Source organism: Hemibagrus wyckioides, linkage group LG14 (genome assembly GCF_019097595.1).
Source record: "Hemibagrus wyckioides isolate EC202008001 linkage group LG14, SWU_Hwy_1.0, whole genome shotgun sequence".
NCBI classification, from domain to species: Eukaryota; Metazoa; Chordata; class Actinopteri; order Siluriformes; family Bagridae; genus Hemibagrus; species Hemibagrus wyckioides.
Genome location: NC_080723.1, coordinates 18560026 through 18572423, shown reverse-complemented (window position 1 = coordinate 18572423; position 12398 = coordinate 18560026). Strand labels below are relative to the sequence as shown.

Sequence of the window (12398 nt, the reverse complement as noted above, 5' to 3'; positions counted from 1 at the left end):
CTAGAGGTAGAAAGTCTTAGTGAGAAATACAGGCTTGCTGTGAGGAACTGAGATATGTGGTATGATTTATTTATTTTTATATTTTTTTATTTTTTTATTTATTTAATTTATTGCATATAATTAGTTTAACTCTCTATAAGTATTTGAAAGAACATTTGTTAAATAATAATAAATAATAATATATAAATTAATGTTTAAATAAAAAATAAAATATTAAATGAAAAATATCAAAATATATTTACTATTAAATTATTTTAAAAAAAAATACTTAATAATAATAATAATAATAATAATAGTAATAATAATAATAACTGTCTTTAATATATTTGGCACAAAAGTCCCATGACACATGACACAATGTCTCATGAGACACTTAACTTCAGTTGGTTTATCACCAAACATCTTGTTTCTAATTTAGACCATATTACCCCATTCTGCTGCTGATTGGCTGATAAATTGACCATTTCTGCACCGGTTCATAAATCTGATGAAGAATTTTGTCCTCCAGCATCTCCTTCATTTCAAATCACCCCAATTACCCCATCCTTCCTACACACACACACACACACCTCTGCAGGACTTTGCACATGCATGTCACTCATGTTTACGTTGCACACTGTACTGCACAAGGCACACTGTATTTGTACTCATAGTAATTTTGTAAATTTGTAATTTTTTCATTCCTTTTGTCCTCAGAGTTTATTTTATTAGCTACTGGGAGGATTCTCATTGTAAGAATTTCATTGTAGGAGAATCTTTCATCCACATAGGACATTATATCTTCTTATTATTCTTACATGACTTTTTCCTCTTAAACATGTCGCCTGGAAAGGTTCAGCTTCTGTTCGCACATGAGCCTCCTGATGATAGATATCCCAGGAACTGCACTAGCTCTCGTCTCAGGAGATTGTCTGAGTCTAGCTGTGATTTTCAGTCTGACTTGTGATCACACTTAAACACTTTCCACTTAATAATAATTAAATTCCACAGAACGTAACAGGGGGCACATGGTGGCTTAGTGGATAGCACTTTTGCCTCACACCTTTTTGATTTCCACCTCTGCCCTGTGTGTGTGTGTGTGTGTGCACATTCTCTCTGTGCTTTAAGGGGTTTCCTCCTGACTCTCTACTTTCCTCGTCCTCGCTGAGGTCTAAATTGTCCATAGTGTATGAGTGCGTGTGTGTGTGTGTGTGTGTAGGATATAAACCCTTTCATGGAGCACAGGATGGCATGATGACATGAATCAGAGTAACTGAAGTTAGTTATTTTCCTAATTTGCGTATCTTTTTATACAAAACGGATTTGCTTTCTTATTCTTCTACTTATTTCTCACTTACGACTTTAATTTCTTGTTGCATTTATTCAGAGTTCCTCTTCCAGGTCCTTGTGAATGAGCTGTTGCTATGGAAACGATAACGCATAAAAAACGCATTAACATAAACCATAAAATGAAATGAATCAACACGTTTACAGACCAATCAGAACCGAGTATTCAACAGCGCTGTGCTCTAAACATTTTAACATAGCTTACAGTCGGATCGCTAGGATCACTCCCCTTTGCTAGCCTGTCAGCGCAGGAAAATGTTAGCGCCTTACAAGGAAGAACATTCTGCCTTTAATAAAGTGACAAAGTGGGAAAATCAAAGAATACCACAAATCCAAATAATAAAAAATAAAATTCAGCATAACATCTGCTGGCCTTATCACTAGCCCATGAATTTCACATGAAAGTGGATAAAGTGGATTTTTTTTTTCCCCCATCACTGTTAGGCTGAAGAATAAATGAGGTGAAGAGAAATATCAGAAGAAAATGAGAGACAGGATCCACTTTGGTTGAGTTTTTTCATTCACTATTGATTGAAACAATCTGCTGTTCTGAGGATTTGTCCGGTTATTCTGCGGTTCTTATGAATAAGGTGGATATATTGTGAGCAGCTCGTTTTTGGTTCGCTATAAGCAATAACAGTCAATACAAAAACATCAGCGAATAATTTATTGTACGTCTTTGCAATTTGTTGATGGATGACTTTCTCAAAAAAAAGAAAAAAATATATAATATCTGTGCTTCTGAATGATCGGTGTTTGTTTATTGTGTATTCTGATGTGAATATTTCGTTTAATGGACTTTTATTTTTCTTTATTTTTCTCACTCTGCAAAAGATTAGAGTTTTGTGGGGGGGGGACGAAAACATCATAAAACTGTTAACAATCTGTATCTAAGAAAATTGTTTGCTGCTTAACTTTACTGAGGAGAATCGAGTGACATTATTACTGCGTCTCATTACTGAAATCTCATCCCCAGTGGATTAACAGCTGCTTTGCTTTTCCATCATGAGCTAATTCAGTTACACTGACTTGGCCGTCTATATTAAAAACGGAGGTGTCATTACCTGTCTCTGGATACGGCATGTCCAGTCTGTCCTTGGGCACGTATCCATCTGAGACGGCGCTACAGCTCTGGCTTTACACAAGCGGCCAATTACGCCGGGTTTATACTTGGCACATGAGGTAGTGGAAAAAGACAGCGAGCGACATAAAAATCAGCGGCGGTGTACGGACACACCCAGCACATCTGTCCTTCCTTGTGGGTTTGAGATATAGCACCGATACAGCATCTAGCGTGTTGTATTAAACACCGCTACTTTAACCCTAAATGTAGTCAATCACCCAGGAAGTATGTGTATGTTCATCGCCTGCAGTGTAGCATTACACAAGCTGCGTGTCTAAATCATCACACACTCCTGACTCAAGCCGGTTTGTTCGGTGTGTCAGACAGGCTTGTTAAGTGGTTTGTAAACACTGTAAGACACACTGTTGTCTCTGAAGGACATCACGAACAGCCGAGTCGCGACAAGCTGAATCGTGAGATTTAAGGGTTTTTTTTTTTGTCACATACACAGTTATATAGAGTACACAACTCAGGGTGAAATGAAAACTCTTTAGAATGTGCAAGAAATTTAAGAATAAATAGAAGTGTTAGGAAATAATATATTACATTTATGGGGTTTTTTGTACGCAAATAATGTACCCAAAAAAACGTAGCACTGTATATACAATATATACTACGCAATAACTCAGGAAAGAGAGATTATGTGGTGTATGTTTTGGCCTTGTTGAAGAAACTGTTAAGAGTTTTCCTGTGTATTTTGTTGTGAATGTTTTGTTTCATGAAGATTTTTTCGCGTCTACATTGAAAATCTGTAAAACGTTCAAATTTTGAGAGAGAATATTGGAAAATTGGAGTGTTTTCTAAAATAATCTGCATCTAGGAATTAAATAGGAGTTTAATCATCTAGAGGTAGAAGGTCTTAGTGAGAAATACAGGCTTGCTGTGAGGAACTGAGATTTTCATGAAAGTAAGATAGTGTGGTGTATATTTTGTGTATTTTTTGGCTTGTTGAAGAAATTTGACTCCGGTTTTCTCCCATAGTCCAAAAACATGTACATTAGGTTAATTGGTAATTCTAAATTGTCCATAGGCGTGTGTGTGTGGTTGTCTGTCTATATGTGTGGCCCTGTGATGGACTGGTGACCTGTCCAGGGTGTATCCCGCCTTTCACCCAATATGTTCTGGGATAGGCTCCGGCAGACCCTAATTAGGAATAAAGTGGGTATAGACAATGGATGGATGGATGGATGGATGGATGGATGGATGAAGAAATTCAGTCATGTAGTAACAGTAAAGTTCAGAATTTCAATAGAGTAAATGAGTCTTTATAGAATTCAAAGAGATTTGTCATTTCGGCACATAGTGTGGTATCAATCAGACAGGAGGCGTGGCCTAAACTGTGTGGGAGGAGTGTTTATGACTATTTAGAGATCAAAAAATAGAATTTGTGTGTGTTTTGTCGTGTCCATGTTCAGTATTGAATGTCTTTGTCATGTCACACTCCACACTGGTGCTTAATATGAAGCTCATGTGAATGTAGACACTCATTTGCAGTGTTTCTGTTTTTCCCTAGCCTACTAGAGGTAATATATTCATAGAAAAATTTCCAGAAAAACAAAAACGGTTAGTTTTTTTCCACACAAATGTTTCTATCTTTAAAGTCAATGCTGATATCAAACACATTTCTGCTCTCTGAGATGCCCCCAAGTGTTTATTCATAAGCATCTAAAATCTGAAGGTGTTTATCTTCAACCACTAAAATCCTGTGTAAGGTTATCCAGCAGAGGAAAAAAAACACACGTCTAAAACACACAGAAATCCAACAGAGTCCTGACTCACCTTATATCACACTCATCTGATCAGACTATCAGATGGAACACAGTGTACTGGTAAAAAAGGTTAAACATACAGTGCTAAACTCATGGCTATTGACTTCCATTAGCCTTGAAGCATTGTTACTAGACTATAGAAGCAAAAGTCAGACTGAAATTGTATCTTATTGCCATGAATGGAAAGAGATCTCTTTATTATTGTTGTGACACAGAATAAAAACATCGCCGGAGTCACTGAATCCTGAACAGCCGCTACACACGAGAAACTGTTTGTTTAGTCTTTTGTAGGATTGATTCTCCACACCTGCTAACATCTGTCACCTAGAGTCAGAACTCAGATAGGCCTCCTACCCCCTCTATCTCTAAAACACACACTCACACTTACATACACACCTGGTACACACACACACACACATTTTTATATCGTTGTGAGGACCTTGCTCTGACATAATGCCTAATTAACGCTATACCTACACCTAGCTTTAACTTTAGCCTCAAAAAACAGAAATATAAACCTGTTTTCTTTAGTTTTTCATATAAATAAATAAATGAACAAATATATTTTGTGAGAATCAGGTGATTGTGAGGACATTTGACACTATACTATTATTTTGGGGACTTTTGGTCCTTTTTAGTTCTTCAAAACACACACACACACACATATTTTGCTATGCTACTGAGTCTAATCTTAACTTGGGTTCCTTTCAGTTTTTTAAATAAAAAACCTCAGGTTGATCCTCAGAACTCATCTCTCTCTCTCTCTCTCTCTCTCTCTCACACACACACACACACACACACACCTGCAATAAAAGGCGTCTGTTTGACTTTCTGACCTTTGCGCAGCCAGAACGAAGCAATAGCACTCTCCTTGTATAACATTTGCAGTATTTCCGTTTATATGCTAATCAACAGCCAGCCTCTACACCTGAAAAGTTCAATTTTGCAACCTGGATGATGCTGAACAAATGTAACTCTTTAAACTTCTATAAACCTGGTATATAGACCCTGTTTATTCTTTATTACATAAACAGCCAAATCATTTCAGATACATCTTTGGCGTGTATCAGTCCAGTACTGACTATACTGACTCTCGAGTTATAAAAAAAAAAATATATATGTTTAATTTACTTTGGCAAACATGCTGCTTGTAGTTTCGCCTGAAAGCCTCATAAAGCTCATAAACTCAGTCATTTGGCTTATCTGTCCATCAAGGTTCAAATTTCAGTCCTGTTATAAGTAACAGAAAAGCACACTTAAACACAATGAACTGCAAGGTGACAAAGATTTGTATAAATTATTAAATATTTTTTAAATATTTAATATTAAGATTAATTATTTTTACTATTTTTAATCATTTTTAATATTATAATATTTTTATATTTTTAATAATTAATCTTAATTATTATACAAGACTTTTATAAATTATTAAACATTTACAATCTTGGAAACTTTTATACCAAACCTTGCACATCTCCACAACCAGTCTATTTTATTTGAACTTGTCAGTAGTGTCCTGCTCAGTCAGCATTACAGCTAGAAAAATCAAAGTTTCTTTTATGTGACACTAAAAACCGTCAGTGTGTCAAATGTGTCTGAAAGAAGCAGTGCCGCTTTACTTTTGAGATGGCGATGGCGATGGATAATAAATCTTCACAATAAAATTCAATAGTCGGCTTGTAAATAGACACAAGTTGAAAACCTAAGCCTAAATTATAACCACTTATAAAACTCATTTGCATGCAATTACAGCCAAGGAACTTAATAAAAAAAATATTATCCATATTTTATTTTAATCAGGACCTTATTATTGCTGTGTTTGAATAGAAACAAATCTATCAACCGGCGTCTAGCCACACAAAATGCGCAAAGGATTGTGAATCCCTGACCATCATGCTAATATGCGATTCTTTCCTGAAGTCTGAATCACACAACCGTCTACAATGTCTTAATTGTAATTTTACTGGAACTAAGAGACTCAAACACTGATTCAGCATGACAATGCCCCTGTGCACAAAGCGAGCTCCAGGAAGACATGGTGTGTGAAGGTTCGAGTGGAAGAACAGGAGTGTCCTGCACAGAGCCCTGACTCTGACTCAACCCCACTGAACACCTTTGGGATGACTGAACCCCAGACTTCCTCACTCTTACATCAGTCTGATCTCACTAACGCTCTTGTAGCTGAATGATCACTAATCCCCACAGCCACGCCCCAACATCTAGTGGAAATACTTGCCATAGGAGCGGAGCTTATTATAACAGTTATAAATAATAATAATAATAAGAAGAAGAAGAAGAAGAAGAATAGCAACAAGTATTATTATTATTATTATTATTATTATTATTATTATTATCATCATGTAGCATTGCACCACAATTCTCAACGAATTAGTGATTCAAAGATTCGATTCATCTTACTGAATGATTCGAATCACTAAAAAGACACTCGTTTTGCACATCAATAATAGCCCTTGTTCCGACAGAGAGAGAAAAAGAGAGAAGGAGGATTTTTTTTGCAGTTCGATTCGTGTCACGTGACTGGCGCGCGGCCCTCCCCGATCCCACGGTGGAGTGGGCAAAATGCGCGCGCCTCAAATGTGCAATTATTTAAAGCGCCTCGTAAATAAACGCTGTCGCTCAGCGCGCGCATTACAGCGTGTCTCAGCTGCAGCGGGGTGCGACGCGAAAAACACCACTCCGGATGATGGATTCATGCACGCGCGCACACACACACACACACACACAGGTAAGCAGGATCGTCTACTGTGCCAAACCTACTCAAGCAACAAACTGTTCCGGATCCTTACAAAGTTCTTCATGCATATCCGATCTTAAGTGGTTTTATTTTGTATTCATGGCAGAAAGCACACTCTCAAAAAAAAGGGTGCTAAGCAGTATCTTTCGTTATCACTGTGGGTGGTACTTAAAAGATATATAATTAGACCTTATAACGTCCTTATAATGACCGTAATGACCTTATAATAAACTACAAGCACCATACAATCGTCAGAAGATACATACTAAAGCTACAAAATGTATATAGTCCAGAGTCCCACCCGAAGGACCTTTATTCTAAGAGTGCCTAGCAGAGAATAACCAAAGTGTTCGTGAAAACCCACAATGCATTGCAAAAGGTCCAAACCGACCTGCTTTAGACTAAACAAAATATACAGTGTGTGTGTGTGTGGTGTGGTGTGTGTTTATACTGTATCCTGGTACGGCTCATATGTCTATATGCACATGGATAAGAATATATGACACGTCTGACCTTGTAGGGACATTTGGCTAGTCCCCATGTGAATAATTGCCTTTTTGAGTAAAATATAGATTTTATTAGAGAGAGAGGGAGAGGGGGAGAGAGGGGTTGTTACTAAGGTTAAATGAGGTTCAAACTGTTGTTAGGTGTAAGCTGCATTAGTGATTATATGAGTGGAAGGTCCTCACGAAGATAGTAAGACTGTGCGCGTGTGAGAGAGAGAGAGAGAGAGAGAGAGAGAGAGAGAGAGATCTTCACAGACTAGCGATATATTGTCAGTGACAGAGGTCTCCTATCATATCTGTAATATGTCGGGGGAATCATATTTTAAGACGTGGATCATCTCTCAATAAATCGCGTCTGTCTGCATCCTGCTCGGGATTAAATCAGGCAAATAACCAGCCTAGACACAGCAGTAACAACAATCTCAGGCTTCTTACATCACATATCTGATCACATTCTATAAATATGGGTATATTTTTATATACAGCCTTTTTATTAAAAGCCTATATAACAACTGCGTCTAGCGACAGGAGCAATAAATGACGCGTAAAATACAAGGCTTGTGGAGAAGGGAAAAATAACACCGGCTACTTTTATACAACATAATTAAGGTACATAATTAGACCTCAAGGATCTGTGGTGTGCCTCTGAAGATAATACAAGCCACGGACAACAAAATGTATTTATACAGTATCTTCTTTCTCACAGCGTAGAGATGGCATGAAGATTCAAATAAGCTCTGTTGAACTGATGAACTAATCTAATGCGTGCAAAAACATCCACATTTGTAGAAGTCTCAGTGTGATCCCGTGTTTCTTTGTGCTCGTGAGAACTCCCAAGAACTTTACTTATTGACATTTCTGATATAGATCCCAAAACGAGAAAATAAGTATACTTCATTGTTGAATTAGCAGGTGTGCTTACTTTTCAGTTAGTATGGCGTTATGGCCTATATACCATGACACTAATGTGGGTTCATTCAAGGCTGCGGGATTTGCTCACGGTTTGGATAGCGGATGTGGCAAGCAATGCAAAGGCAATGATGCAGCTCGGGATTAAAAGTAAAATAAAATATGCAAATCGGGAGTAAAAGTAAAGTAAATGATTCAGATTGGGATTAAGAGATGAGATGCACTGACCGTCTAGATGTGCGAGACCTCCAATATCTGCAAGAATGAAAAGTAACAGACTTTTTGTGTGATTATGGTCCTGCTCTCTGGATTCGTTACAACTCTGTTCAAGCATGCTGAACTGTAGCCACTTGGGTAGGATATATATATATATATCCTATATATATATATATATATATATATATATATATATATATATATATATAAATCCATTAGCTGATGCTTTTGCGTAATTATGCACCATCTACATTAAACTCTGTAATGATGATGATGAACGCAGGCTCGCGCGCTGATTTACTGGCACAAGAAGACAAACGCACCGTAAGCACGCGCACCCGAGTGCTTACCTCTAATGAAGAGCAGGTTCAGGAGGATTCCCAGTCGGAACATTTCCTTCGCGGATGGAGACACGGTTGTTGTTGTTGTTGTTGGTATATCCGGAGTTCGCGACACGTGTGGAGACACACACGGACCTTGACAGGTTGGAGACTTTTTTTTAATCAAATGCGCGCGTGCTTTCCTTCAGACCGACACACAGCCGCCCACTACATATAGCAAGTCCATCCACGCGGACGCAATTTTACACGCACAGACACGCGCACAAAATGCGATCAAACTTCCCGAACCTCATCCGGTGCCGGTGCTGTCTGTGCCGTTCAATAACGCATTACAAATCGGTTAGAGTGTTAATGTCTCTGTAACGGTGCTTATACTTGAAGAAGAAGAAGAAAAAAAAAACGTTAAAGTTCAAAAACGTTAAACGCGTGCGTTACGCACGCACAAACACACACAAAAAGAAATACCCGATTCCAACCCGTTAAATATCTCAGGGGCGATTCAGGAGTGCTGTGGAGATTATGATCCACATTCACAAGGAGATGTAAAATACACAGAGCGCCTCGTCACAGCTGGACGGAGTAAAGGGTCTCCGTTAAGTCTCGGTTAAGTCCAGCAGCGTTTCCGGTCGCGCTCGCGCCAGCAGTCCGCTATAACCGAGCGCTCAAACTCGTGAGGGGGAATTTGACGCGCGGCGGCTGCCTCCTGATTGGCTCGGGAAAATGTCCACGCGCCTGGCCACGCCCCACGGGCGTGATTCCAAACACAGCAGGGGAGACCACCAGACCTGACCAGAGCCGACCAAACACCGGACAAACAGGAGACTAAAGGAGTCTGGTGATGCTCACTCTCAAAAGTATGTGCGCTGGACAAGGGAGAGCGATGATGTACAAGAAGCATTATTAGTGCTTTATTTATCATGCGTCTGGTGTGCGTATGGATGTTTTCAGAATTTACTGTTGTTGCAAACAGAGAGCCATAATAATAAATGAATCAATTCCCATCATCAACGAAGGTTCCACATCATATAAACATAAAGAACTGATAAAAAACGGTTGTAAAATTGCAGCACTGATCTATTGCATTGCTCTAAAGACCATTTTGTGCTAGTTAATTCAAGTCATCAGCTGAGCACCCTGTGTGTGAGGGGGAGAGAGAGAGAGAGAGAGAGAGAGAGAGATTGTGCAGGGAAATTACCACACCAACCTACAACACAGCTGGAGTCACTTTCCCACATTCTAACAAAAAGAGCCTTCAAGGGTTCTTCGATTTTTGTTTGTTCATTTGGTCTGACAGTTTGGTCCTCTGTCCTTAGCTCTTGATAGAGACACACACTTTCAGCACTGAACCTTCCAGAGAATAGATGTACATGTAAGTCATTAATAGGTTGGGGTTTTTTAAGGAGCTATAAGAATGTGTAGAAGTCTTGTCCTTTCTCAAAGAGTCGAACCCTGGTTGTACGTGTTGTACCTTGTCCTACATATTTCCCTGGCTCTCAAACAGCTGATACAACTTATCATCTAATTAAAAAGCCATTTCGGAGTTAATGTGGGTGTGTTAGGACTGGGAAAACAATCCAACCTGAGGGACAGGGGAACTCCAGGACAGGGAACCACTGCAGCAAAAGAAGTGCTTTTGGTTTTGTAAATAATATTTTGTAAGATAATAGATTTGATTGCTTTTTGCTGCTGAAGCTAGGAAAACAAACAAACAAACAAACAAACAAACAAACCAGAAATTATTTCCCAAACCAAAACTACATCAAATCTGTTAAACATATGTTTATTGAATGATTTTTCAGCTTTTTTATAGCACAGACAATAGTGTTTCTTCTTTAAAAGGTTTTTCAAGAAACCAAGGTTCTTTTGCTTTAAAACATTTTTCTAACCTGCATTCAAAAATGTACAAATTTGTTCGAAGTAATTTGTATGAAGTCCAACCACATCATTTTTATTTGTTCAAATTTGTGGCTTATGTGATCAGATTCTTCTGCTTATTAACTGATGAGTCAAATCCGGTGTGTTGTAGCAGGAATTTCTGATATAACTCATCAGTTAATGAGCAGTGTGTGTGTGAGTGTGTGTGTGTGAGTGTGTGTGAGTGTGTGTGAGCAAGGAAATCATACTGTGCTACAACACAGCTGGAGTCCTTTTCATTTATTAAGTTCTTCTACTGTCCAACGTGCAATTCTCTAATTAACTTGAAGAAAAATTAGCAGCAGAAGCGGAACACATCTCTCTGTAGCTGCTGCTGAGTTTCCAGCGTACGTAACAGTCTGAGGTGTTCACTGTGAGAAATCTACAGCAGAAAGAGGCAGACTGATGGACTGCGTTTACAGTCAAATGAAGTGTGGAGCAATGGACACTTTTCCCATGATGCACCTCACAACCAGAAGATAGAAAAAAGGCATCAGAATACAGACAGAGCCAACACACCTACTGAAATGTATGGTGTAGGAAGAAAACTGAGTACTGAGTGCGTCACTGAACACTGTCCAAATCAGAGCACAGTCCAGCACTGAACACTGTCCAAATCAGAGCACAGTCCAGCACTGAACACTGTCCAAATCAGAGCACAGTCCAGCACTGAACACTGTCCAGATCAGAGCACAGTCCAGCACTGAACACTGTCCAAATCAGAACACAGTCCAGCACTGAACACTGTCCAGCATTAAACCCTGTCCAGCACTGAACACAGACCAACACTGAACACTGTCCAGCACTGAACACAGTCCAGGACTGAACACTGTCCAGCACTGAACACAACCCAGCACTGAACACAGACCAACACTGAACACAGTCCAGGACTGAACACAGACCAAGACTGAACACAGACCAACACTGAACACTGTCTAGCACTGAACACAGTCCAGGACTGAACACTGTCCAGCACTGAACACAACCCAGCACTGAACACAGACCAACACTGAACACTGTCCAGCACTGAACACAGACCAACACTGAACACTGTCCAGCACTGAACACAGACCATCACTGAACACTGTCCAGCACTGAACACAACCCAGCACTGAACACTGTCCAGCACTGAACACAACCCAGCACTGAACACTGTCCAGCACTGAACACAGACCAGCACTGAACACTGTCCAAATCAGAGCACAGTCCATCACTGAACACTGTCCAAATCAGAGCACAGTCCAGCACTGAATACTGTCCAAATCAGAGCACAGTCCAGCACTGAACACTGTCCAAATCAGAGCACAGTCCAGCACTGAACACTGTCCAAATCAGAGCACAGTCCAGCACTGAACACTGTCCAAATCAGAGCACAGTCCAGCACTGAACACTGTCCAAATCAGAGCACAGTCCAGCACTGAACACTGTCCAAATCAGAGCACAGTCCAGCACTGAACACGGTCCAAATCAGAGCACAGTCCAGCACTGAACACTGTCCAGATCAGAGCACAGTCCAGCACTGAACACTGTCCAAATCAG

At 39.4% G+C, this 12398-nt stretch overlaps 1 protein-coding gene across 2 annotated transcripts in view; it reads right to left on the bottom strand.

The window, feature by feature from the left end:
- The window catches only part of gfra3 (GDNF family receptor alpha 3), a 57684-nt gene extending 48115 nt beyond the window's left edge, over positions 1-9569 (bottom strand). Inside the window, exons 1-2 of one of the 2 annotated variants that reach the window (XM_058408864.1) lie at positions 8955-9569; positions 8617-8643 (exon numbers count right to left, since the gene is read on the bottom strand). In XM_058408864.1, the coding sequence (XP_058264847.1) occupies positions 8617-8643; positions 8955-8997 (70 nt within the window). In that variant the 5' untranslated portion in view covers positions 8998-9569. The remainder of the gene's footprint in view (positions 1-8616; positions 8644-8954) is intronic. The other variant, XM_058408865.1, reaches the window with a different exon arrangement.
- Between the last annotated feature and the right edge of the window lie 2829 nt (positions 9570-12398).